At 51.2% G+C, this 27,445-nt stretch overlaps 1 protein-coding gene across 1 annotated transcript in view; it reads right to left on the reverse strand.

The window, feature by feature from the left end:
* Positions 1-434: 434 nt before the first annotated feature.
* Positions 435-27,445, reverse strand: part of SLC6A7 (solute carrier family 6 member 7) — a 30,447-nt gene continuing 3,436 nt past the window's right edge. Inside the window, exons 2-14 of the mRNA XM_084636997.1 lie at positions 22,052-22,235; positions 20,314-20,445; positions 18,320-18,554; positions 16,696-16,834; positions 16,011-16,145; positions 14,730-14,833; positions 13,802-13,926; positions 11,531-11,643; positions 11,299-11,430; positions 10,637-10,736; positions 10,087-10,187; positions 7,868-8,035; positions 435-3,530 (exon numbers count right to left, since the gene is read on the reverse strand). Coding sequence (XP_084493123.1) covers positions 3,321-3,530; positions 7,868-8,035; positions 10,087-10,187; positions 10,637-10,736; positions 11,299-11,430; positions 11,531-11,643; positions 13,802-13,926; positions 14,730-14,833; positions 16,011-16,145; positions 16,696-16,834; positions 18,320-18,554; positions 20,314-20,445; positions 22,052-22,235 — 1,878 coding nt within the window. The 3' untranslated portion in view covers positions 435-3,320. The remainder of the gene's footprint in view (positions 3,531-7,867; positions 8,036-10,086; positions 10,188-10,636; positions 10,737-11,298; positions 11,431-11,530; positions 11,644-13,801; positions 13,927-14,729; positions 14,834-16,010; positions 16,146-16,695; positions 16,835-18,319; positions 18,555-20,313; positions 20,446-22,051; positions 22,236-27,445) is intronic.

A 27,445-nucleotide genomic window follows, 5' to 3' on the forward strand; every position in this document is an offset into this window, starting at 1 on the left:
CATTGGTGTGTCTGCTTCTGGTCTCTAAGGGTGTGTCTCCCATGGGTTTTTCATCCCTGTGTAGACGTACTCAGCGTCTACACAACTGGCTGTGCAGAGGATCATGAATATGAAAAACAGCAACCCAGGACCCTCCATGGGGTAGCTCTCTGGGTGGTTTTGGGAGATGATGCACTGGGCTCCCTGGCCTCTAGGAAGGAACCAGTAGGTTTGGAGCCTGTGTTCGGGTTTGAGCTCAGGTTAAGGGAGAAGTTTGGGCCCTTCGATGCTGTGTCTGAAACACTGCTCAGCTCGAAGTGGAAATAACCCTCCTCCCCCACAAGGTGGCGTCTAGCCACTACACAACTGGTGCGTTAATAACGCAAGAGCGAGTGAGCTGCGGAGCCGCCCGGAACCAGCCCATTTCAAGCCCAGTGTGCAGTGAAAACAGCACGCACAGAAGGGTGGATCTTCATTTGTTTGCAATGTTACACCAACGACACACGCACACTTGAGAACACACATCACAGCAGGCGAACACGGGGTACATTACAAACCACCACGGGGGCAGCTTAGGTATTGAACTGCTGCTCCTTAAAAGAGGATGCCCTGCACCCTCCATACACAACAGCACCGGCAGGAGCTGAGCTGCTGACGCACAGACGCACAGCGGCTGCCAGGACCCTGCGGGGCGGGCTTTCAAAGTTGGAAATCACATGACCCAGAATCATTGACGCCCTGGCTACGCTGGAGCAGGACGGGCGAAGTCTGGCGCAGAGAGACGTACCCACGCTAGCTCTGATCAAGCTAGTGCGCTAACAGCATTACGTACCCGCAGCAGCGGGAAGGCCTAGCAGCCTCAAGTACAAACCCGGGGGAGGCCCTCGGCACCTACTGGGGGGCAGCTACCCCCTCCCACCGCAGCTCATTGCTGTTTTTAGGGCACAAGCTCTGATTGCGCTGACAAGGGATTGCAGCCCCAGCTCGAGTGCGGATATCCCCGCACTGCACCGTGGACCTGGGCTTGTGGACTCAGTGTTTCCAAGCCTGCACTTGAGCGTCCACACTGCATTGTAAACCTGGGTTCACAGCTGCTGGACCCGGGTCTCACAGCCATGCAAATGCTTCCATGCTGCACTACGCAGACCTTCTGACTTGGGTCTGCGGCTTGACCTGCAGCCACGCTGCAAATTGCCAGGGCTTGGACCCACGTCACAGCAGATCGCAGACTCTGACCCACTCCCCTAGCAGGGTTCTAGGATCCAGGTCAGACTGATTTGTGTGTGGACAGAAGTGGGACTTGGGCTCAAACCTGAGTCAGAGCCCAGGCTTAGGTTATGTCTACACAGCAAAGAGCCTAGGTCAACTGATGCAGGGTTCAAGCTGTGGGCTAAACATAGCAGTGTAGATGCTCAGGCTTGGGCTGGAACCTGGGCTGTGAAACCTGGCAGCAGGGGAGGGTCTCATATCCCAGGCTTCAGCCCGAACCCGAAAGTCTACACTGCTCTTTTGAGCTCGGAGACTCGCTGCCACAGACTGATTGATTGATTTTTGCTGTGTAGATGTACTCACAGTGCACAGGTAGACATACCCTCAGACTGCTGGGGGAGGAAGGTGTGGAGAACTGTGTGTAGCATAGGGTGAGCAGAAGACCTGATTTTATAGGGACAGTCCCGATATTCGGGGCTTTGTTTTATGTAGGTGCCTGTCACCCTCCACCCCCATCCCGATTTTTCACACTTGCTATCTGGTCACCCTAGTGTAGAAATTGTAACAGGCCATGTGGGGAGAGGACTTCCTGGAGACTTTGACAAGTCAGTACATTCCTGGAACTTTACTCCATGTCATGCAAGCAATGGCTGCCAGTCCAGGATTTTCCTATTACCATGTGAGATAAGGGGCACCCTCCCCCCAGACTTCAATAACAGGGACTACAAGGGAAGGTGAGCCGTGCCCCCCTTGAGTGGACTCTGGCACTGGAGGAGAAGAAGTGAGACTGGATTTCTGTCCCTGCCTGGAGAAGACTCTGGAGGCAGCCCCTCAGCATGGGGTCTCTGTGCCCAGCGAGTGGGATCTTACAAAGAGCCCATGCAGAGAGGTTTCTTCCATTCCTTTCTGTGAAGTTATTTTAGTAACACTTTCCAATAGCTCCTCATTCATAATTCACGGGCTAGTCAGCGCAGCACAGGCCCTGCAGCACAATGGACCACCGGTGCCAGAGAGCACGTGGCTGGTCCTGCTGCAGCCTTCACTCGCGAGTCGGCCGACCCCTTCGCATTGCAAACGTGGAAAAAACACACGTCAAGTGCCCCCCCCCGCCCCCCGGCCTGCACTCTGCTCCCAGGGCGTGTGACTGGGGGGGCACTGCTGAGATTAGACATCGCCCCCTCCCAGCCCCCACTCTGCTCCACCCTGGGCGGGAATAGGGGAGGGACAGCCACAGCCAGAGACTCTGCCCTTACCGCCAGCTGCAGTCCACGGAGGGGTTAACGTGGCGCAGCCTCACCCCGAGGTTCTGAATTCAGCTGTGTGAACAGGGGCCCAGAGTGCAAACGGCATCTCTTAAGAGCAACCTGCAAAGGATTGATTCATCCCAGGACCAGGGTTTACCTTTCTCTGTCGTGCACAGAAAGGCCTGTCCAGGGGCGGGTTGGTTTGTTTTATAACATGGGGTTTCTTTTCCCTAGACTTATTTATCAGGAATGGCCACTCTGGTCTTCCCTGGTGTTGCTGGAGGCTCCCAGTAGGGGCAGGACACACGGGCACCATGAGGACCTGGTGTTGCTGGAGGACCCCAGCAGGGGTGGGACACACAGGCACTCCACTGACAGGGTGGGGTTAACAAAGACATCCTTTCTCCACAACGTCCGTGCGTCATTGGAGTTAAACAGGCTTAGCAACAACAAACACCACCAACAACTACTAGCCTTGTTCTCCACTGCCTTGCTCACTGATGCCTGTGCAAAAGGAGCGCAAAGTGGGTGCATGTCGCAGTCTTTACACAGGGGTCAATGAGTCATAACTCTGGGCAGAGGGCACCCAGGCAGGGTGGGGCGGGCCTGGAGCAGGGTAGGGTCCGGGCAGCTGGTCCCAGACACTGGAGAGCTAACACACACATTCATTACACAGCTTGCCACACTGAACAAAAATCTCAGCAACACTGGAATTCTCAGCAGCGTTCTCCTGGAGAGGCCAGAGCATCCCGTGGGATGCTGGAAGGTCAGCAGCTCGCAGCTGCCTCTAGAAAGGCCTGTTATCTGGCCCGAAGTGCCTAAGTGCAACTGTGCAAGTTCAGGGGTGCAGTCCCCCATTCTCTGCTCCCCACCGGGGTCGTGGCCTCCTCATATCATAGACTCCTCTTCCTCCTCGATCTCCCTGTCCACCTCGATGGCTGTGTTCTCATAGCTGGTGATTCCCCCGTATTTCCTCATGTGGACCATCAAGGGTTTGGGGGACTGGCTGCCGGCCAGGGTAGCCACGTACATGCCGGTTCTGTTCTCCTCCAGAGAAGGGCCCCAGTCCATGGCTGGCCGGCTGGCTTGCTGGATTCTCTGTGGTTGAAATCAGGAGATGAACAGCAGTGTTACAGAAGCACCTGCTAGGCACTAAGGCTCAGTAATGGTGACAGATCACCAGGTGAGCGCTTCAGACAATGCCCCAGCATCCAATGCTTTGGACTAGACTCACTCCATAGCTACTGTCAGGGTATCAGAACCAACGGGGACTCTAATCCCATGGGGCACCAGACCATCTCCAGCCAGCCCACTGGGGGTACTGTAATCACATGGGGCACCAGACCATCTCTAGCCAGCCCATAGGGGGCGCTGTAATCACATGGGGCACCAGACCATCTCCAGCCAGCCCATAGGGGGCGCTGTAATCACATGGGGCACCAGACCATCTCTAGCCAGCCCATAGGGGGCGCTGTAATCACATGGGACACCAGACCATCTCTAGCCAGCCTACAGGGGGTACTGTAATTACACGGGGCACCTGTCCAGACCATCTCTAGCCAGCCCATAGGGGGCGCTGTAATTGAGTCTGAATGGAGCAATTGAAGCTCTAAAGGTGCCCCAGCCAGCACTTGTGTGGACAAGGATTTGCTGCTGCTCTGAGCCCTGTTCCCCGTGGCTGGGCCTCTCCTTGGACAGTCCCCCTGCCTCACTAGTGCCGGTGCAGCACTAACCCGGCACGGCCGTTTCTGTGTAACCTGGTCTGGAGGATGGTGAAATTGCCAGGGAACGCTAGTGCCATCTGCATCGGTGCCCTGCACCGTCGCTAGACGCTGGGAGACTTCCTGGGTGCAGTCAGGCCTAAGGGCGCCTGCGGAGATTCCCCAGGGACAGAAGAAAAAGGGAACATCGTCCCTGTATTGAAGCATTCCCAGTGCAGTGAATGATGCTGCGTGCCAGGAGCCAGCGGACTCAGGCCCTGCTGCCTGGGGCTGCTGTGTGTTTGGATTAATGCATCGGGCACTTTGCTCACTGCTCTTTGGCCCTCCCAGGGGTAAAGGCACTCCCAGGAGCCATGTGATCAGCACCCACACAGGCCACCTGTCTGCCCAAGTCCTGCAGCAGTGGCCCTGGGGGAGGACGGAGGGGGGGGACTCCCTCTCGCTCCAGACCTGCATCTCAAAGGGCTGCTCAGCTGGGCAGCTCAGGGGTCTGAGCTGCTGCACTCTTCCCGTCAGGTTGTGACCTGATGCACCTGAGGACTAATCAGCAGGGTGAAAGGCTTTGGGGGCAGAAGCACTGAGCAGGGGGTACAAGGAGGAGGAGGGACTTCCCCCTGAGAAGCAGCTTCCCACTATTCTCCTCACATCTGTGTGATGAGAGCAGCAGGGCTCAGGGGACACCAGTCCAGTGCAGGAAAATCACCACCCACCAGAACTGCCATTGCTTTGATGAGTAATCACCAGCTCGCAGCTGCAAGCCACCAGCAGAAACCTCTGCTTGCACAAGAAGAGGAGGGGCCACTCAGGCACAGAGGGAAGGGATTGGCTGAACCACCCTTCCATTAAGGACTGGAGAGGTGGGGACAGCCTTGTCCCAAGGCATGATGGGAAGGCAGCTCAGTATAAAACCCCCAGCAGTGGTCTAGCAAGCTAGCTAGTGGAGTTGTTTATGGTGTATGGGGAAAGGGTTGGGGGTCCTGAATTAAGTGGCTGTATTTGTTATGATTTGTCCTAGGTGCTGTGGCTTTGCTATGCAGTAAGTAGGGACTGATAGGGAGTTTCCTTTATTTTATTAGTCTGTGTTAGAGATTGGGCCAAAGCAAGAACCCAGCTTCATCCCTCTCCTGTGGCCAAAGCAGTAGAGAAGCCTGGATCTGGGTGCAGCTTTGCCACTTGAACCCTCTCAGTTGCGTGTTTTTCCTTTGTCAGGGAATGAGGAAATTCACTGAAAGAATCAGACCTCCCAAGGCCACTTACATGCTGCTATTTTGGGAGTCAGCTTGGTCATTTAACCTCAAGAAAGCAGGTGTCTACCTCTCTTTGCAATGGCCTCTGGGAGCCCGGCTGGGCTTCACGCTGGTATAGGGCACAAGTGAACTAGTGTCCTGAGCTCTAATCCTACTCCCTAGGGGGTGTTTGTTGCCCAAAGCCTGTGGGCAGGCAGGAAGGGTGTGGGCTTCTGGGGTGTGTTAATGGAGTCAGAAAGGCTGTTGCTATGGCTCAGTGTTATCTACAACAAGAATGTAGCTCCTGTCAAGAGGGAGGGAGAATGCTGCGAAATGTACACCGCAATAGCAGTGTGAAAGGCTTTGGGCTTCAGAGCACTGGCCAGGACCAGCTGACTTGACTGACCCAAGCTACTGCCAAACCTGGCTACCTGAGCCCATCCCAAATGCAGCCGTGGCCCTTTGTAGGAGCATGTGCTCAGAGAGGTTACTTTTGGGGCAATAGTGAGCCACAAGGGGTAATGGTTATCTGACACAGCAGAGCTGTAAGCACGGACCCATTAAGGCTCAGCATTTGGACAGTTGTGGGGAAGCCTCTCACCTGACTGAGTTAGGCATTTGTTATTTCTGTCTCTTTCCCCTTTTGTTGTTCATCACCATATGATGCTAAAGACCAGGGCAAAGTACTACACTCAGGAAGGAAAAATCAAATGCACAGCTCCAAAGTCGGGAATAGCTGGCTAGACAGCAGTGCTGCTGAAAAGGATCTGGGGGTTATAGTGGGTCACAAACTGCATAGGTCAACTGTACAATGCGGTGGCAAAAAAGGCAAATGTCCCTCAGGGCTGTATTAACAGCAGTGTCCTAGGTAAGACCGGTGAGGTAACTGTCCCACCCTGTGTGACACTGGCAAGGCCTCAGCTGCAGGACTGCATCCACTTTTGGGTGCCACGCTTGAAAAATGATGTGGACAAATTGGAGAGAGTCCAGAGGAGAGCAACAAAAATTAGATGTTTAGCAAACCCTGATCTATGAGGAAAGGTTGAAAGAGTTGAATGTGTTTAGTCTTGAGAAGAGAAGGCTGCGGGGGCATGTAACAGTCTTCACATTTATAAATGGTGGTTCTGCAGAGGACGGTGATCAATTGTTCTTTATGTCCACCAAGGGGTTGAACAATAAGCAATCAGCTTAGTTTGCAGCAAGGGAGATTTAGGTTAGATATTAGGAAAAGCTTTTTAGCTACAAGGACAGTTAAGCACTGGAAGAGGTTACCTAGGGAGGTTGTGGAATCTCCACCATCAGAGGTTTTTAAGAACAGGCTGGACAAACACTTGTCAAGGATGGTCTAGGTTTACTTGGTCCTGCCTCATCCCAGTGGGATGGACTAGATCTCTTGAGGTCCATTCCAGCCCTATGTCTCTATGATCCTGTAACTCAGGGAAGTTCTAGGATGAGAACAGAGAGGCTTGAGAGAGCTGTATATGGAAATCTGTAGCACCTCTTTAGCTGTAGCCTCTGCCATCAGAACTTCACTTTCCTGAGGCAAATCCACTGATTTACACTGGTTTAACCGCATAGCCTGCTATATTAATGTCACAAAACGCACCAAGAGGTGCGAACACACATGGGGCTGTGGCCTGCTGTCTGCTGTGCAGCATGCACTAGGAATCCACCTACAGCTATCCCCAGGTACGCCCCAGTGCATCCATCCCCCCTCCCTGCACGTGGGCTGCATTCGGAATCTGTGCACAGGCTCCGTCCACGTGTGAGCCACGAATAGTGATATCACCATGTGTTGCCATAGGGCCTGGCAAAGAAGTGAGGCGGGGCCTGTTTCCTCTCTGGATTATCATTCCCGTTCTACATCCCAAATAAGCATGACTTTGTGATGTCCCATGCAAACCACGAGAGGGTGCCACACACCATTGTAAATACACGGGAATAAGCTGTCCTGTACACCAATTCTCAGGATTCGTGGACAGGGAGGGTGGGATGGGAACCTGTGCTTCTGAAGTGAGGCCTTTGTCCTTGCTGGGGCAGATGCATTAAATCCATTCTGCAAAGGTTAGACAATATGGGTATGCTGGGGCCCTCAACTCCGGACCAGGCAGAGCTTGTGCGGGAGCTAACAGGGTGAGCCTGGAGAGCGGAAGGATTTGCCCTAGACAGGCTGCAGTGACAAGCCACAGGTTGAGCAGGCTGTGAGGTAGCCCAGTCTGACATGATGCTCAATTCTCAGCCCTCACACCTGGGAACAGCCCCAGGAGCCGGCCCCCTTTGACCTATGGCTAGAACGAAGACTCCAAAATGAGCAGGAAGGGGGTTGTCTTTTACCCAGCATGAACCAAAGAGCAAGATTTCATGGCACAGAAAACCAGTATCTAGCAGTGGGGAGAGCTGGGGAACGCAGCCAAGGGAAGAAACGCCCTGGAGGGGTAGAGTCCCCTCCCTTTTTACAGGCTGCCGCCCACGTCCATCTGCCACTTACCTCCCACAGCGTCCCTTCTTCTCTGAGCACCGCGACCACCATCCCTGCGGGGATCATCAGGCAGGAGAACAGCCCCATCAGGATGCCCAGGACCTCGGCCCAGTATGGGAAATGGTAACTCCCATACTCTGAGGGCTGGTACTTGACTATATTGTACACCAGCAGGGCCTGCAACACAGGGAGAGAGTCAAAGGGATGCGTCCTTCCTGGGGCTGTGTGACACAAGAACCCCTCAGTGCCAGCTGGCCAGAGGGTTACAGGAATGACCTGATTCTGGGATGCACATTCTGGTTCACCAACATCATATGAGCTCTCAAATGAAAGCCAGGGTCACACCAGTCACTAATCTCTTTGTGAACCGTATGTACAGGTGCTATGCAAGGAGTTATGTGTACACACAACACGGTCAATACATTCTTATTTTGTATCACAGCAGAGGTGGAGAACCAGGTTTTCTGCCAGATGAGGTGTTTATTCACCTGTCCCTCTGTTGGCTAGACAAGATGGGTGAGGGAATATCTTTTATTGGCCCAACTTTTACTGGTGAGAGAGACAAGCTTTGAAGCTACACAGAGCTCTTCTTCAGGTCTGGGGAAAGGATGTCACAGCTAAATACAAGTCAAACAAAGAGTTTAGCATAAGTAGTTAGCACATATTCTAAGGGCCCATTCAAGGTGAAGTGGCCCATTTACACCTCTGCAGTCATAGGACAAAAAGGGGGAGGGGGCTAGTGGGTTGCAGATTGTTTTAATAAACCACAAATCCAGTGTCGCTCTTCAGTCCATGACTTGTAGTGTCTAGCGGAGTTGTGAATTTAAGCTCCCAGGCTCGTATTTTGGAAGTGTTGGGCAGGTTTCTTTGGAGGCTGAGGACTGAGAGGTCAGATAGAGAGTGACCGCTGTCAGAAAAGTGTTCTCCCACAGACAACAGGGTGGTTTTGTCTTTTATCATTTTCCTGTGTGAGTTCATTCAAGAGCATAGCGATTGACTGGTTTCCCCTACTTAGGTGCTGGGGCATTTAGTGGGCTGTTGTGATAGGCATATGTGGGGACCCATGGATCTTGACAGGTGTGTTGCGGAGATATGTCTGCAGGTCTGATCTCTGTTGGATGTGAATTAAACATTGTAGCTAACACAATGGATGCCCCTTTACATACAAAATTATTGAAAATATGTGATGTCAATAAGAGAGCAGCACACAGGAAACACAAGCCCCGGGGGGTTATCCTGTCTCTGAGGATAGACAACAAACTCTGGGGATACAAGTAGAAGTCAAAGAAAACACCCCTTTACCCTGCCCTAGTAGGTAAATGGGCAGTGCTATTACATTCATGAAATCAGGATCGCAGCCCAGCTGGACTGAAGATGTTGCAAAAGGCTTTGAGTGAGATAAAATTTATTAGACAGGAGGCTAACCTGATAGTTAAGGTTAGTCTCTAGAAAATGGACAATGATTTTGTTTCCAGTTTCCTTACTCATGATCACTTGAATCTTGGCACTTTGATAGTAAATGCATTGCTGTTTTCACTATCAATGTATCTCAGTGCGGTGGTGTTAAGCAACGTGCTGGGCCTGAGTTGAATCGTACACGCTGGTGTGCGTACTGTTCCTTTGGGGATGGCAGACCTGGTGTTTTCGGAAGTGTTCAATGGAGAAGGGGCTGAATGCTATGGGGAAACGCTTCCAAGGGGCTCGGGGGCTGGGGCACACCTAATGTTAACCTGCAAGGCAAAGCTATGGCTGGCATAGCCCAGAGCAGAGGGCTTGGATGGCGATCAGGCTGGGGATGTGAGGGAGCAGACACCCAGTTACACACAAGCAAGACTCTCTCATGCTGGCAGCAGGAGGGTAACAAGGTGACTCCCAGACCTAGCCATCCCGAGGATCATCACAGGCTGTCATCCAAAATCTTCTGAGGGTTTCACACCCAAGCCCAGCCCTAGAACTTAGTGACACCTCCCCCACACCCAGAACCTGGGCTCCCCAGGCTGGGATGGGAAGGGGCTACCTGGACCCCACCGAGACAACGCAGGTTGGAGACCCATGCTGATACCAGGGTGCAAAGACCATTCCATGCTGCTGGCTGTGAGGGGGAGCCAGGCGAGTTGGGAAAGATTTTGTCCCAAAGGGACTAATCCAAATGGTGCTGAGACCATGACAATGGGGAGTGGGCAGAGTAAGGGAAGCTCAGCAAACGTCGGCAGGGTCACACCAGTTACCGTCATCATTGCCGGGGACAGGAACATCCAGCAGGCTTTAAAGTACAGCCCTGGTTGGAAGCCCAGCATCATGTGAATATCCCGGCAGAAGCGCTTCATGCCTAGAGAAAGGAGGAGGAGATGGCATCAGAAACCAGCCAGCAAGTCTAGCTGGGGGTTCTCCTGGCGAATCCCTTGGCTCCAGAGAGGCACCCCACCAGCTGTGTGAGCTCAGGGATTGGGCTGTCAGCCACGGGGGCAGAGAGAGCCTGGAGAACAACGGATGTGTTGTTTCTCCTTCTGTATCACGTGACTTTCGCTGCTCTGCTATGAGAGCAAGGAAGGGGTCAAACTGAGGTATCCGCTACCATTGTGATGACACAAATGTCTCTGGCTTGATCTGGAACTTCCATCCAGCTGCCTCGACCCTGGGAAGCAGCAAGAGCCTGGAGCTGAAGTGTCTAGCCCTCTGCCGTGGGGTTCATCTGCACAAGCTGGAAACTATACTTCCTGCTCCAGTTCAAACGCCCACTGAATAGACAAGTTTCCATGGAGGCCAGTCCCCCCTTACCATAGACACGTGTCACCACCAGGCAGGTTGTAATCACCACCACCAGGAGTCCAAACCCAGCACTGTAGTCATCCAGCAGGACGAGCCAGTACATCCCCCCCTGGAGAGAGAGAATGACAAGCAGCCAGACCCTCAGGGAAGGACCCGTTATCACCAGAGCTGGTCAACAAGCTCCCACCCTCGCCTTTTGGGATAAATTCTCTTGTGCCCCTTTCCTGGTCACATTTGGGAGGCTGAGTTTTAGGGGCCTGAATATTCGTGGGAAGCGAATGCCAGTGTATCCACCCTGTTTGCATGCTCATCCAATCAGGGGACAGAAGTAATGCCACGCCACATATTAGATCAATTGCAGCTTGGATTGTGAATCTCAAGTATGGAATACTCACAGCGAAATGTTAATAAACATGGGCTCTACTGATTAGATAAATTATTCCCTGCGAATGATTCACTCTGCTCTGAAGTCACCTAGCGTCTCCACTCCCACGGCCCTATCCGGTGGGACGCTCCATCCATTTCTCTTCCCGAGCCCCCTCCCACTCAGTCATAGTCACAAATGATCATGGATCTGACAAACGTCCCCCTGTAAATCCTCAACTAACTGAGCACTCAGACGCCAGTCAAAGTCGACTCTGACAAGCTGGCCCGTGGGAAAGATTGCCTACCTCTGTCGTGAGAATGAGCCCCATCAGGTACATGGCGATACAGATGATGGCTGAGAAAAAAGCCTTCTTGGGCCGCAGGTAATAAGGAAACTCATCTGTCACTGCAGTAACAATGGTCTCCATGAAGGCAAACTGCACATAACGGAAAACAAGCCACCCTAAGCGTGTGCGTCTGTGTGTGTGTCTGTGTGTGGGGGGCTAACGTACAAGGTTCGGCATGCTGTGTCCTTACCTGGCTGTCCAGGCCCAAGGTCAGCAGCATGAAGAAGAAAAGGAAAGACCAGAGTGGAGAAAGAGGAAGCATTGTCATGGCCTGGGGGTACACCACGAAAGCCAAGCCGGGACCTAGGGGACAGGCAGAGGATGGGACAGTGAATGGGATCGTACATCAGACACAGCTGTTACTGCTGGGCAGGGGGAGGCAGTGTACCAGCCCAGGCAGGGTATGGCACCGCTGGGAGAAGGGGGGGCGGGAGAGGTGTCCTACAAGAGCAGACAGGAGGTGTTCCCATGTGTGGGATCGAGCAGAAGCAGGCAGGGGCCGGCACCGTGGGAGGGGGCAGGAATCCAGCCTCAAGGCTTTTTCATGCTATTTTTTTAGATAAAAGGTCACGATTGCCTTTTCTTGATCAGCAGGAGTGTCGCGCAGCGCACGGCGGGCAAGGAGAGCCCCCAACAGCGGGCACCTCCCTTCTGCCCGGAAGGTCTCCCCCTGTCACCCACGGCCCCAGGTTTTCAACAGAATTGTACGCTGCCCGCAGCCTGGGAGATGCCCTGGCTGTGGTGGCAACGTCTCCCCAGCAGGGGGCACTGTAGGGGAGGCTACCCAAGGGGGAGCTGCTAAGTCGCTCATGGCTTCACCCGCCTCCCAATAGGAGGCCCTATAGGGAAGCCCTGGCTGGTGGGAGCTCCCAGCTGGAGGAATTGCAGTAGCCTGCGGATGGAGGAGGTCCCCAGTACCTCAGGTCTCCCCACTCACTGCAAGAGCGTCTGCCTCCAAGACCTGGGAGGGAACCAGCGCGGAAACGGACGTTAGCCCTTTGAGAGGGGAAGCTGATGGATCACAGCCTCCAGGAGCCACTAGAGCGGGACTCTCCGCTCTGCCTAGTTCCTTATCGCCCCGCCAAGGCCCTGAACGAGACAGCTGAGCATGATGAATGCCCCACTCCCCCCAAACCCACTCGTCTGTATCAAGCTGCCATTGCTACAACAGGCAGCGCTGGCTGGTGGAGCTGCGTGGCTTTATTCAGCCTCTTATCTGTCACCCCACCACCACGCAGCTAACATTCCCCTCTCTGCCAGCCCCGGGTTTGTCCTGGGAACGACATCAGTGCATGCAGGAGCTCCTGGGACGTCTCACTAAGCACCAAGGGACAGGGTTGTCATTCGGCCCATTCCTGTGGGACTTATCACAGCAGCTCCTGCCCCGATGCACTGGGGTGGCTCATGTCTCTCGTAAGGTGTTTCCCCCTGGGCCCCCAGTCAGGAATGGGCTTTGCAGAGAGCCTGGAGGAGTGAGAAGCTGGCTCTGATTATTGTTTCAATGCTCTGGCCTGGTTTTGGAGAGCTAGGCTAGTGCCCACAGCTGCATGCTCAGGCTCTGTGTGTCCTGCTCCATCCCTCCATGTGTCAAGCCTCCCCTCTGTAAGTAACACCATCCCCTCCTTCACCCGTGGCCTCTGGGCAGCGCCTGGTCCCCACCACGCTTGGCAAGGAGAGTCCCAGGGGCTCCCAAGCCATCTCTCCTGCATGGCAGAATGAAGAGCTGGCATCACACCACCAAACCGCCCTTCTCTTCCTCTGGGCGTTCCTTGCGTTCTCTGACACCCGCTGCGGTTTTGTTTCAGTGCTTGGCTCCTCTGGTTCCACGGGTGCCCAGGGAGACATATGTCCCACCTGAGCCCAGATTCCTCCCTGAGGCTCCGTGAGCTGGCTTCAGCTGTTTTATCAACCTAGACCACTTTGTTACAGTCCTACCAGACCAGCTGACACTTGGGCAGCAGCCTGGACTCACTGCAAGGGAAGGAGCAATGGCTCCCTGCACACGGGAAAGGATAAGGGCCTGACGACTGCACCAGAGGAGCTGCTCTGGGGAGTTCTGTCTGCGCTGGGAGCTGGAGAAAGAAAAACGACTGGGAAACAGTCACCATTAAACGCTGATTTCAGGCCCCATTAGGTGGCCACATAAACTATGCTCCCAAATCCTGAATTTGCAGCTGGGCACTTAGGCGCCTGCTTCCCTGTTTTCCCCTGGTGAGGGCCCATTTGTGCACCCACCCACCTTCATAATGTGCTTTGAACTGCTCCAGTGAATGGCTCTTTATCCATGCAAAGTCTCATGGTTATTATTGTTTTAAACTATCACACCTGAGTCTTATAAAGCACTTATAAGCCCGTCCCTTCTGCATACACACCCCAACCTACATATATCCCCACACACGCATGTATTCACACACACACACACCAAGAAAAGAGGGAAGGAATTATTATTTTTTGGTCTGACCTGCTTTTGCCACTTGGTTAACCGGGATGCCCAGCTCCTGCGACATGTAGCCCAAGACGGAAAAGATGGCAAACCCGGCCAGGATGCTGGTGATGGCATTGCCTAGGGTGACTATAAATGTATCCCTGCAGAACAGACAGCAGCTGATCTGAACGTGTCACCATCAGAGCCTAAAGAGACTGCACTGCTGAGAGCTCGCATGGTTTCCAGAGGAGAGAGAGGAGGCAGCGGCTGACTGGGGAGGGGCACCAAGAAAAGACCCACTTTGGGGGCACAAGCTGGCTTTCTGCGCCGAGCTGAGATGGGTTCCCCAGTTAGAGAGGGGACAGGCTCTTTTCTCTTTGCCAACATCCGCATTCAGGAGCCTGTGGGGAGCTGGACTTACAGAGAAACTAAAAGTGTGGAGGTGACACTGGGCAACTTCCCCACCTGTTTTGGGTTTTTATTACGAATATCAGGGAAAATCAATGGTGGGGGGCAGCAAATTCAGCTGGTTCTCAGCTCAGCTTGGCTGTGACACACCCCTCTCAACACTGGACAAGGCAACCCGTTCCTCAGCATCTGCTGGGGGCTGGAACCAGGCTAGGGAAAGCGGCACTCAGTGCCTGGCTCGTGCCAAGAGAAGGGCCCCTCCTGCATGCAGATGAGGATGCAGGTGTCTCTCCTTACAGGTTGCCACTGGGCTCCATGCATCCCTATCTTTCTGCTTGTTTCTTGCCTGCTTCTTTCTTCTTATCCACCTTATCCTGACCCATCTGTTCCCTTTAAAGAGACAGTTGGTGCTTACCCGTTGGTGCCCCATGATATGCAGCTTCCATTCCGGGAAGAGAGGTTGTAATAACTCTAAGGACCCAGGTCAGTTTGAACCCCACTGTGAGTGTCACCCCGAGGCTCACCTCCATTTCCTGTGTAAGGACTGGAAACCTACCTGTAAATATTCTGGTGGAAGGTGTTATAAGACGCAAAAGTGAGCAGTCCCCCGAAGCCCACCCCAAGGGAGTAGAAGATCTGCAGAGCTGCCTCTATCCACACCTGGGAGGGGGAAACAAGGAAGAAGAGCTCACTGCACAGAAAGGAGTGCAAATCTCAGCTCCACTCTCAAGAAGAGAGTGCTTTCCGGGAGGGATTCCCTCTGCTCCAGACGGACATGCTGACTCCTTTTACCGAGCATATCTCCACTCTTTGTCTGCATCGCCAACACAGATTCCATCCAACACGGGTCTCTTAGGGTCAAGTGAGGGCAGTTCCCATGGTCCTTCGCTTCTGGGCTTCTTCACAGAGAACTACCAAATGCTCCAGTGGACTCCAGCCCTGACCTGGTGCAACCACCTTGGGCAGGTGTTTGGAGTCCATGCTTGGACTTCTCCACCTGCTCTGAAATGGAGACCCCATCAGATTTGGAAGTACCCACATGGAGGAGGGAATTCAGTCTAGTTGCTTATTGATTACCCTAGGCTGCTCCACCAATGGGCCATCACCCTAAGGGAGGGAGAAGGTAATCAGTCCAGGGGTTTCTGCACTGGCCTCCAACCCAAAAGCCAATGGTGGAGAAGAACTGCATTTGGCCTTTTTGTTCGGGCATGCTTGGGCTTCTCTTAAAGTGCAGGCTGTCCTGGGCTTCCTAACAGCTGCTATTCATGCTGCTGATGTGTTTGCCGTACTTTATGCTACGCAGTGAGATCCTGGTTGCAGGGATCAGGCTGGAAATGATTTCCTAGTTTTTCTTTTCTACTTTCAAAGGCAGGAAATGATTTTGCATCTTGTTTGCATGCCAGTCAGCTGGTAAGAGTGTTAATTAGAGCCATGAATAACCAGATTGACCTGCCGTGGCATTAAAAGTCCTTATACAATGGAAGCTTTTCTTTTACACACATGTCAGATTTGGGGATTTCCCTGTTTCACAGCTCTGCTTTGCTTGTCATCATCATAGAATCATAGAATATCAGGGTTGGAAGGGACCTCAGGAGGTCATCTAGTCCAACCCCCTGCTCAAAGCAGGACCAATCCCCAATTGTTGCCCCAGATCCCTAAATGGCCCCCTCAAGGATTGAACTCACAACCCTGGGTTTAGCAGGCCAATGCTCAAACCACAGAGCTATCCCTCCCCCCCCCAAAATCACTTGAAAGCAGCGGCCAAAAGACTGGATCCCAGCCTGAACCAGGTAACTGAACCCCACAGTATGTTAAAAGTGCCCTGTCCCCTTCTCACCTTGGAAGACAGCAGGTGATCAAACTGGGGTGTGAGGTAGAACTTGATTCCTATCCAGGCCCCCTCCAGTGTCACACCACGAATGAGCAGCATGATCAGGATGAAGTAAGGGAATGTGGCAGTGATATACACAACCTGCGGGAAGAGCAGATGGATCTGAGTTTAAGCTTCAGCAAGACCTTCCCTTAACCGCACTGACACACAGGGGATCTTTGCCCACTGGACAGTTCCGGAGTCACTTGCAGAAGAGGCGTGCCCTTTGGGGAGCATCTCTGTTCAACTAAAAGTCTGCTTTATCTTGCACCTCACTGCTGTGTGGGTTTATGATGTGGGCAACACAATGTTGGATGGGTCACTGTGGTGTATCCATGCAATTTACTGAGGCACATGGCCATGCTAATTCCATCGGAAGCAGAGTTGTGTCATTAACTACATTCCAGCCCTGAATAGTGGGCAGGCATTTGATGATCTGCAAACTACCACCCTCTCCAAATTGTGCCTATTGATAGCCATTGTATTTAGCAAGAGAGCTAGTTATTCTAATTGATATTTCCAAGATATATATACACAGCCACACACACACAAATACTGTAGATCACGGAAAATGACCACTTAACCTCGCTCGGTTCATTCTCGTGAAGCAAACGACAGGGGGCTGCAGGAGGAGAATGACTCCTGGTCTTACCTTGCCGGAGGATTTGACTCCCTTGAGGATACAGAGGTACACGATGACCCAGGAGAGCAGGAGACACAGGCATAGATTCCAGCGGATTCGCCCAGGGTCCCCGATCCCAGAGCTCCCTTGGATATGCAGAACATAACGACTAGGGCAAAAGGAGAGCCATTAATAAACAGGTAGCATCCTCCCTTCAGCAATGTGCCAGGGACCAGAGCTCCTGTCTGAGAGCCCGTACTTTACGCTGCAGCACCTTAGAACCTGGATCTAGCTTTGACTCTGACAATAAAAATGATACTGAAAATCCCTTTGCGCAAGGAGAGCCAAGGGTTTGATTCCTTGGCGGGGGGAGTTAATTCCTGACCACACGTTAATGAACTGAGAGGTCCCCAGGGAAAGGCTGGTTTTTAGCTTAATTGTCTCAATCAACACAAATGAACTATTTTGAACATAAGAACGGCCATACTGAGTCAGTCCATCTGGCCCAGTATCCTGTCTTCTGACAGTGGCCAATGTCAGGTGCCCTAGAGGGAATGAACAGAACAGGGAATCATCAAGTGATCCCATCCCATCGTCCATTCCCAGCTTCTGGCAAACAGAGGCTAGGGACGCCATCCCTGCCCATCCTGGCTAATAGCCATTGATGGATCTATGCCTACATAGGCGACATGTTCCATTTTCACAAGTTCGTGTAAATTAACCCTTCTGCTGGGTCACATGATCATTCCGTACTATGGGAGACTCCAACAGGGCCAGAGAGTGCAGAAGTTCTTGACCTCGCAACTGAGAACGTCTCTCCCACACCTGCCCCCTGCCAGAATGGGCACTTAGGGTGGCATGAATTTTCTATGGCATGGTCACCCAAGTGTTTGGACCCTCACTAGCTACCAAGTGCTCTGTGCCTGGCAGGGTGGAACGGGCACATTGTAAAATGACATCCAGGGGTTTTGTACAGCCACAAAAGCTATTCAAATGTCAGCCTTAAAGAGTCAAAGAAGAGAGAGAGAGAGACACACACACACAAAGAGAATGACTGCGTTTAAAATAGACAGTAGAACCGTCGCTAATGGTCATCCACTAACCAGGGTCACCCATCCTATGTAATGGCTAGTGAAACTTCAGTCCCTGCAAGTGGTTACTCTCGTCTGACCATGCAGCCGCCTGTCAGAACAGCCAGCAACATACCCAGGCATTTGGTGGCTAACAGGTTCCACTGAATCAAAAATACACATGGAACCAAGGCCGATTACACAGAGACAGGACCAAACCCAGGCCCCTTTTGCCCATAACCACATGCCCCTTCCGCCTAAACTACAGCTTCCTGTATCTGTGAGTAAATGGCAAACTGTTAGATAGTGAAGCCAGCCATGAGAAGGCACCATGATCCCAGGTGCTAAGCTGGCATATAACATATACGACCACTGTCTCATTGCAGCAACGCAGTCCAGGTTGTGCCGACACGCTGGATAGTGCTGATGACAACAGCCGCACGCCTCATCGTGCACTTGGAGAAGGTGGGTGCCCATCAAGCCATAGCGTGTGTGTTGTAGACCCATCGCCATGGTTCCTACACCAGTCTCACTCACTCCAACCCCCACCCTGCTCTGCCACGGTCTCTGGCTAGCCTCCTTACTTCCAGTACTCCTCGCTCGGGCTGACGGTGTTAGTGATGTTGAATGGGATGGCAGCATTCCCTGCCTTGACGACCTGGTGATCCAAGCAGAGGTCGGTGTTCCACCAGTTGCCGCAGTGCTCCCAGGGCAAGTTGCTTGTCAGGGATGCGAAGAGGTAGAAGAGCACGTAAGCAATGATCATGTTATAGTAAATGGCCACCAGAGAGACAATCAGGATCGTGCCCATCCCAACACCTAAGGGAGGGGAGATGTAAACACAGCTCAGTGTGACGGCAAAGAGACACCACCCAGTCATCTCTCCCAGGGGCTGCTTAGCTACTGCGATGCTACCAGAGGCATCCTAGGGGCCCAGTCCTTGGTACAAGCAGACCAGCTGTTAGGAATCTAAAATGAACCTTAAACCACAGCCACGAGCTAGATCAAAGCAGAGCTGCTAGGTTATTGTGCAGGAAGGAACAATAACCCACCATAGCGAGGGGGATGTTGCATGAGAACATCAAGGATCTGCTAACAGGCTCATTGCTTTCCTGGCTTTTCCTGGCTCAGGCCCAGAGCCGAGAACTCTGCTCCAGCCACATCTGAGCCTTTCCTCCTGAGATCGCTTTGAAAGTCACAGGCACTGGTGCAGAAATGTGATAGATCTATGCAAGGGGGAAGCTGCCTTCTGGTGGAGAGAACTACTCTAGATTCCTGTAGACAAGTGTCAGCCAGAGAGACTCCTTTTCCCTTGTCAGAACTCCCTTTCCAAAGCTCAGCATTGGAGGTTTGCACTGGGTGAGAGAAGTAGCGTATATGCGCATACAGACCTTATATAAACTTTAATTATTTTTATATCTTAAATGAGTTTCATCTTGAGCAGTTTTTAGGTAACTTTTCTCTTTCAAGATGAAACTTTCAGAGCTGTGTTTGCCTTATGGCCCAGCCCCTGTATACCCAGATTGTCTTATTTGCATGAAGAATGATGGCATCTGATCATAAGATGTTCACGTTTATTTTTACTTTTGCTGATGGATGGACATTGAGTGGCTGGTTGTAGCCTAGAGTCTTTTCAAGCCATTATTTTTATAGGATTTGGGGTCAAACTTTCCATAAAGTGGTGAAATAATGTCATCGCAAGTTCTTTTCACCCAGCCAAGGCCATGTCAGCCTTCTCAAAAGTAATCGTATGTTCTCTACGTTTGATATTTGAAGGAGTGGAGGGCGGCTGTCACAGACGTACAGCCTCTGTGGTAGGCAAACAGTGAATATTTTTTAAATTGCTGGCTTAAGCAGGACTTTTCTCCAAATTGACACTAGCTAAGCATGATCTAACTCAAACCTGACTGGAGCAAGTTGCATGGCCATGCAAGAATTGAAATTGAAGGAAGGATCTCTGGCACTGAGGTTGAGGTTCAGTCATTAGATAATAATTTGGTTTCAGTGTCAAAATATTTAAAGAGCTCCAAGTTATAGATTCGATTGACTTTGGTAAAGCTCATTAGCTGGGCTTTATAATGAAGTGGACAGTCAGCTCCTTAGATGCTGTCTTAGAATTTAAAAGGGTTGATTACTTGTTGCATTCATCAGATGATTTAACTAAATGATGATTTAATTACAATCCAATATTGAAACTAATGTGTTGCTTTGACCTTGATTTGATGGCTGCATTGCTTTATTCTTAGGTTAGTTTAATATTTGTAACAACAGCTTAGCTGTGGTGATGTCCTCTCGATATTTATTTTTGTTCAATAGTTGTAATAAAATTTATGAAATTGACACTGAGTCACATTTCTTTCTGGAAGTAACGTGGGTCCAGAGCCCTGGAGGACCTGGATGGATAGATGCCAGCTAGTCAACCTAAAAGCCTGACGAGCTCCCCCTAATTAGATTGTAGTTCTCACAATTGCCTTAAAGATCAAAGGATGGCGATGCTAACACATCTCACCATCAGCCCTCTGTTATGAGGGCAGGAAGAAGGAGGGAAGAGAGAGCAGGATTGGGGTTCGTCACACACCTTTAAAGAGTGGGCTTATCTTCCAGACTGCAAGTGGCCCCAAGCTGGAGAACTGGCCTAGTGAGAGCTCCATGAAGAAGATGGGGATACCACATATTGCCAGCATGATGAAGTAAGGAACAAGGAAAGCTCCTGTAGGGGACAAAAAAGGCAGGGAGGGTGAGCCTGGAGCGCTGGTGCTGGGACAGGAGATCAATACAGTTTTATAAAGCTCCTGAAACCCTGAAACATCTCAAAGTGCACAGAGCCAAAGCCTGGAAGGTGATGAGTACCCACCACTCACATTAAAGGGTCAGTGAGGGTTGGGATTGCCTAGGGCCTCTCAAGATTTGGCCCTGTATATGTAGGGATCCCTCCCCCCACCACTGCAACAGTCCTCTCTGCAGCAAAATGCTGTTCCAGCGAGACTAAGCATCAGTTCTTAGGTCAAGGAGTCAACGACTGGGGGAATTTCAGCAGGGAGAATGTCATTATTATCTGCTAGAGTATGGTCAGGACCCCAGGGTTAGCACCCCACGAGTGTGAAAAGTTCTGGGAAAGTTATAGTAAGCAAGTAAGTAAGTAAGTCACGGTCTTCATTTTAAATCTCTTCTGCAAAGATGGCATCTCCAACAGCAAGGCACCCCTTGGTGTCATATTATCATGCCAGCTGGACACTGACTCAGCGGGATGCTGCCTGCCAAATCATAACCATTTACTGCAGCGTCCGGGAAATTTATTAGAGGTGTTCCAGGACCAGCTCTGACTCTGCTTAGCTTTTGGAATCTGGGGCAAGGAGAGCTGGGCAAATAATGCATCAGGAATGGTTTATTTCCTGTCCTTGAACTCTCTGCAAACAGGCTGTCAAACTCTCCAGTTTATTTACTATTCCAAATTACTAGCAAGTATCTCTCTGGAATAATTCTTCATCTGCGGGCTGTTTGCAAATACCCTACTGTGAAGATTTGTGATGATGTGCGGGATGGCCATATCATGATGGATCAGATCCTGGAATGGATGACGCATGTGACCAGACAAAACCCTGAATTTCAGGAGTCAAGTTGGCAATTAGCACTGTTGGTTAGTTATTGCATTGTGAAGAGTGCATGATGTTTGAGGTTTCACCCATATTCAGGCTGGGGTAGCCTGTTCACTGAGACATTTGCAGGGAGTGATTGCACAAAGGGCATGCCTAGATGCTGCGAATTTGTTCCATAAGTGAGATGAATACCCGTGGGAATTGTTTGCCAGGATCTACAGAGGTCTGGATTGGACCAACAGCAATGTGAGGTGGCTTTAGAGGTGGTGCCAAAGACCAGGAGGGACTCATAGTGTTTAAGACTATCAAAGCCCAATCCACATTCCCATTTTAAGGTCTTTGAATAGCAGGCCCCGTGGGGTGCTGTATTGTCACACACAGAGTGGGGGTTCCCAAGCATGCACTGTATATCCTTCTAGGGCATCATCAGATGAAATCATCCTTAGTCCATGGTAAGCCACTCCTGTACTGAGATACCAAGCCTCACAGAAGTGGACTGGTCCACTGAGATAAATCCTAGGCTGTTCGTCCTGACCAGTCTGAAGAGAGATCAGGCAGTTGCAGGGAAATCATCTGAAAGCCAAGAATTTCCAAGTAACTGCAGATTCCCAACCCTGAGAGGGAAGGGGAGAAAGGGACATAAGTGAGGCTTTAGTCCAACATGAGGGGATGGAAGTGGTGAAACTGAACCCATTAAAGAGGGGATGATCGAGCATGTACCTCCCCCATTGGTGTAAGCTCTGTATGGAAACCGCCACACATTCCCCAACCCCACACAGTAGCCAATACAGGAGAGAAGGAAATCCAGCTTCCCGGTCCAGTTCCCTCTCTCTGCTGGGTACTCCATCTCCAGGTCCCCATCTCCTTGGTCGCTGGGGCTCATCAGCAGGTCTGGAATTATGGGCTGACCGAGAAAGAGAAGAAGGGGGAGGAGGGTAAGGGAGTCGGAGAGAAGTAGGCCAGGGAAGGAGAAAGAGAGAATGAATAAACGAGGGGAGAGGAGAGTGCAGGCCGAGACAGGAGAGAGGATGAAACGAGGGAAGAATGACAGAAAGGCAGAAAGGGTTTGTTGTAGAAAGGGAGAAGGTGGAAAGGGAAGAGGTATGAGAAACAAGGTTAGAATTCATGTGGCTGATTCACCAAGACTTTAACCCCAAGGAAGGGTCCCCTAAGAGTCCCCTTATGGTCAGTTCCCAGAGGGCAGGCTGACACAAGTGACTCCAGCAGACCCTTGGCCATCGTTCAGTGGAATACTATCCCTTCCACGTTTCTTCCCACTCCTGGCTGAGCTAAGGAGTGCCATGGGGACTCTCCTTGGGTGGCCAGAACCATCTCCCAAGCACTATCCTGCCTGCTTTTCCCAACCAGAAAATTCAGAGGTGGTAAAGCCAGAAGGGACAATGATGAACATCTAGTCTGACCTCCTATAGCACAGGCCAGAGCATTTAGGAGGACAGAATGAGAAGAATGGTCTCTACATTGCCACAGACTGTCACATACCCACTGAGCCTGTGCTGGTGAGAACTGGAGTTGACCCTGCTTATATCCCCTTGCTACGTGGGACACTCCATGCTAAAAATGCTGTATTTATTTCCCACGCTTTTGGCTTACGGTGACCAGATGTCCTGATTTTATAGGGACAGTCCCGGTTTTTGGGTCTTTTTCTTATATAGGCTCCTATTGCCCTCCCACCCCCGTCCCGATTTTTCACACTTGCTGTCTGGTCACCCTATGTTGGCTTGAAGTACAGTGCTTCAGTGATAACCATGTGCCTGGTGCCTAAGATCCCTTCCAGGCTCACAGAATCTGACCCCTGATCCGCAGAGTGCATGCTGCTATCACATGGCAGGGTATTAACCCTTTCCTTTCCCCCAGGATCTCAAAGCTGGGCCACAGCTCAGCAGGGGCAAATCTTAAAACACAGCTAGTTTTGCTCACGCTCTTTGATCTGAAAGTGTGACTGGATATTTGGCTTTCCAATGAGATATCCAACCCTTCCTGGTAAGACACGCTTTCCGTAGCTAAAAAGACGGCAGAGCCTTACTTGGGGGATTGGCTAGATCAGGGGTTTTCAACCTTTTTTCATTGGCAGACCTTTAAAAAAATTCGAATGGAGGTGCGGACCCCTTCGGCATCTTAGACAAAGTCTGCAGCCCCCAGGGGGTCTGTGGACCACAGGTTGAAAACCACTGGGCTAGAAGATTAAGGCTGGTCCTTACTTTAACTGAAGTCATGCACCCAAATGACCGAACCTCCCTGACACACCATTGCCCGATGAGATCCCTGTACTGGTATGTCCCCAGGCAAGGGCTCTCTGCCACCCACAGGCATCACAGACCAAATGTCACAGGGCCAAAGCCCAGTGACAGAATGAGGGCCTCTCAGCCACTGCTTAGCTGCATGCTGAATATTCTAAGCCCCCAAGCTGCCGCCGTGTATCATGCTCTGACCAGTGCTGTGATGGCAACGAGACAGTGGAGGCAAGTAAGGCGACAGGTGTCATGGGACCACAACAAACTCACTGGCCAATAGAATACACACGGGTCAATGGGATGACGTCCTCCTAGTTCTAGCCCCTCCAACATTTGTACTAGGCTCTTACAAGAAAGACCCTATAAGGGTTTGGGAAACATCTGTATGAACAGCTGTCACACGGCGGGGAATCTGCAGGGGGCACCTGGTCTGTAGTTCCATGTTTTCTGCACAGGGATGGAGATGGCAGAAGACCCAGCTGCAGCTGTAGGGTCCCTTTTGGCCCGCACCCCAGAAAAAAAACAACAGACCAGCAACTAAAACGTGACTGGAAAGCCCAGTGCTGACCGTGCCGCTGACCGGCCTTGCCAAACCCGCCCAGCACTCAGACAGCAGCCGATGCTGGTGAAGCCTCCCCGGCCTGTCCTCCGGCCCCCTCTTCCACTTCTCTCCCTCTCTTGCCGCTGAGCTAGGGCTGCAAAGTTCCTGCTGCTCAGTTTCCATGGAGATGAGGAGCTGTTGGAATGGAGAACGCATGTGTGATGTTTAGCCAATCTGATCATTAAACACAGACCTGCCTGGGACGTGTGGGTTTGCCCAGATGGTTACACACCTATATGCCTCATGCCTGCCTCACATTTACATCCATGCATGCACACATAGACATACTTACACATGGGCACACATCATGCACACGCCTGCGTACCCATGTGCAAATACACACACCCACATTCTGGCAAGCTTGGAAAGAATATCAACCTAATACATAGCAGCAGCGTCCAGCAGTTTGGACAGAATTCTTCTGAAGTCTCAACAAAAAATCCAGCCTGAAGAATCTAGACTGAGACCAAAATAGTATCACTAAAAAAAAAAAAAAAAAAAAATGCAATGATCATTGAAGACACCATTAAAAACCTACCAGTCCCTGCTGGATGCCCCTATAACAGTACAAGGGCTAAATGAAAACCTCCAAAAATTCAAACTCAGAATATCATGCAGCTCTGTTAGTACATCAGATGAAAAGGAGTACTTGTGGCACCTTAGAGACTAACCAATTTATTAGAGCATAAGCTTTCGTGAGCTACAGGTCACTTCATCAGATGCATATCGTGGATGAAGTGAGCTGTAGCTCACGAAAGCTCATGCTCTAATAAATTGGTTAGTCTCTAAGGTGCCACAAGTCCTCCTTTTCTTTTTGCGAATACAGACTAACACGGCTGTTACTCTGAAAATACATCAGATGAGTGGCTTGAACGCAGCACTGACCACATCAAGGAAGCCTTTCTGAAGCAGTTTCATTTGGCTCTTCAGTTCAGAGACTTCCCTGAGGTATGGTCACAGACTAATTGCCCCAATACACATAAGCAGCGGTGACTTTCACTCACAGAAGCACCTGGGTTTGCCGTAACACCAGCAAATTATTCTGTAGCCTCCTTAATGAAAGATTTGACCACTAATGAAGTCAGCCAGGAGGGTCGAGCTGGATTCCTCACTGAGAACCAACCCCCCGCTCCCTTACCACCCAGAGAGCACGTTCACAGATGTGTGGACTGGTAACCAGACAAGGGAGCTGTCTGCTGTGGAGATTTTTAACAAGCTTTTGACTCAACCTGGTGCAGAGGGCTGAACCTTAAAATGGGAAGGAAAGGGAACGAGTGCCGCAATGTATGACCCTGTTAAATCCATAGACCAATCATCAAACATAACTTAAAAATAAACAGCACAAGATACGGAAGCCCTTTAAGCAAGAAAAGGCAGCAAAACAACCGGGTCACCTCAGGCTGCCCTTTTCCATCACGAATGAGCTTGGCACTCCCACCAAAAACCACAGTGGCAGGCAGGTGATCCGCTAGCACCTCTGCAAGACAGTCGCCAAAGGCATTCATATGACAGCTGCCACCAAGCTAAGTTTGACACTTGCCCAGTCCAGAATCAGTGACTGCACACAGAAGTGGAAGCCAGGGGAAAGCAAAGCAATGCTGGCCCCCCCAGTGAGCAGTGACTGCGAGCAACCTGGGGTGGAGATGAACTCTCTACTGTCATACACAAAATGCCAGGGAGTGGGAGAAAGAGATTCCCTCACATTATTGCAAATAAGAAGCACATTAAAAAACAATGAGGAAAAACGATGCCTAAGAATGGAGAGACCCGGCAGAGCTGGCGTCAGGGGACAGAACAACCTGCCACCGGGTCAAGGATGACCAATGGACCTAGGGGTTCAAATCCTCATAATCCTGTGAAGCTCCATCTGGGGTAGACTGTACCTACTTGTAACAGCGGCTGGAGGGTCTTTGGCAACACTTGTATTCAGCACCGTTAGTGAAATTCAATAGTGACACTAAATCTGCACTGTCTGGGGAAAGCTGGGGTTCATCAAACATTGGACCCGCTTCACACAAGGACTTTCATGAGCTGTGGGGCCCAACCGTGCACAGCACAGGGGCGTGGTGTTGCATATGTGAGTACATGCCATAAGGAGCGCTGAGGGGGCCGGGGAGTGCAGCAGGACCTGATCCTGCATCGCAGAGAGCACTGCTGCCCAATGACGCCAGCCTCACAGAAGGAGTGAAGCCGGACGGTTTGTCCCAAAGCCACTGAAATCAGTGGCGGGGCTCCCATTGATATTTGAGCACTGAATCACGCCCAAACAAAGACACCTGTAGCTAAGAACCTTGTGGACATGCTGCGGTGACGATTAAGACTCTCTCTCCTCAGAAATGCCCATTCTCTGCCCAGGCTCAGCCTCTCTCTTATCCTGGCACCTGTGAGTAAGGCACGCAGAGGGGCTCTAGACTTCTTTCTGCTCTGTGCAAAGGGCTACACCTCAGACTTAGCTTTCCTCACACCTTGTGCAGCCTCCACTTGCTCTTGTGCTGGACGGAGCACAGCAGCCTGGCACGTGGGCGGTGAAATACAAGCAGAATGGACACTGACCGGTAGTGCCCCCCGGGAAGTCTTTAAAACAAGACTTGAGCGTAAGAGAGGGGTCAGGACGAGGCCGAACCTCACATCCCAGCCCTCTCTGAACTTCCTGGGACCCACCCCAAATCCCAACCCCCAGCTCTGGTTGTGAATTTTGGGCCCATCTCCAGCAAAACCCAACTCAGACCTTTATGGAAGCACTGGTTAAGGGAAATCGGGTATAAAATCCATCAAGCATGAGAGATGTCTTGTTTTCTGTTACACCTGAACTTCCATCCATTTCGGAAAAAGACCTTAAACTCCCAACTCATGGATGGAAAGTGGATCAAAATCAGAGGGAAAAGCTCTTGAACTATCCGAGATGTGACCCCCCCCCCAAAGCCAACACTGTGTAAAACCTCTCAGCAATTGTACTGGGCTCCTTGGAGGAAACTTGATTTAAGAGATAATAACAAGTGTTCAAAGGTTCTAGGTGACAATGAGCACATGGGATTGTGGAACGGTTAAAAGGCCTGACCTGTTATCCCCCTGCCATTAAGTTCCATGAGAGTTTTGCCAGGATAGGGCCCAAAATGTTCTGTAGCAAAACAGCATGAATAATGGGGAAAACAATCCTGGAGACATACATTTTACTTGAGCTGGTATTTCAGGAACTAAATGTATCCCTGAATCAAAGTTTAAAATTGATCTCTATCAGGCGCAGTGATTGCTCATATGGAG

The sequence above is a fragment of the Lepidochelys olivacea genome, assembly GCF_965140295.1.
Source record: "Lepidochelys olivacea isolate rLepOli2 genome assembly, chromosome: 8".
In the NCBI taxonomy this organism is placed as follows: Eukaryota; Metazoa; Chordata; order Testudines; family Cheloniidae; genus Lepidochelys; species Lepidochelys olivacea.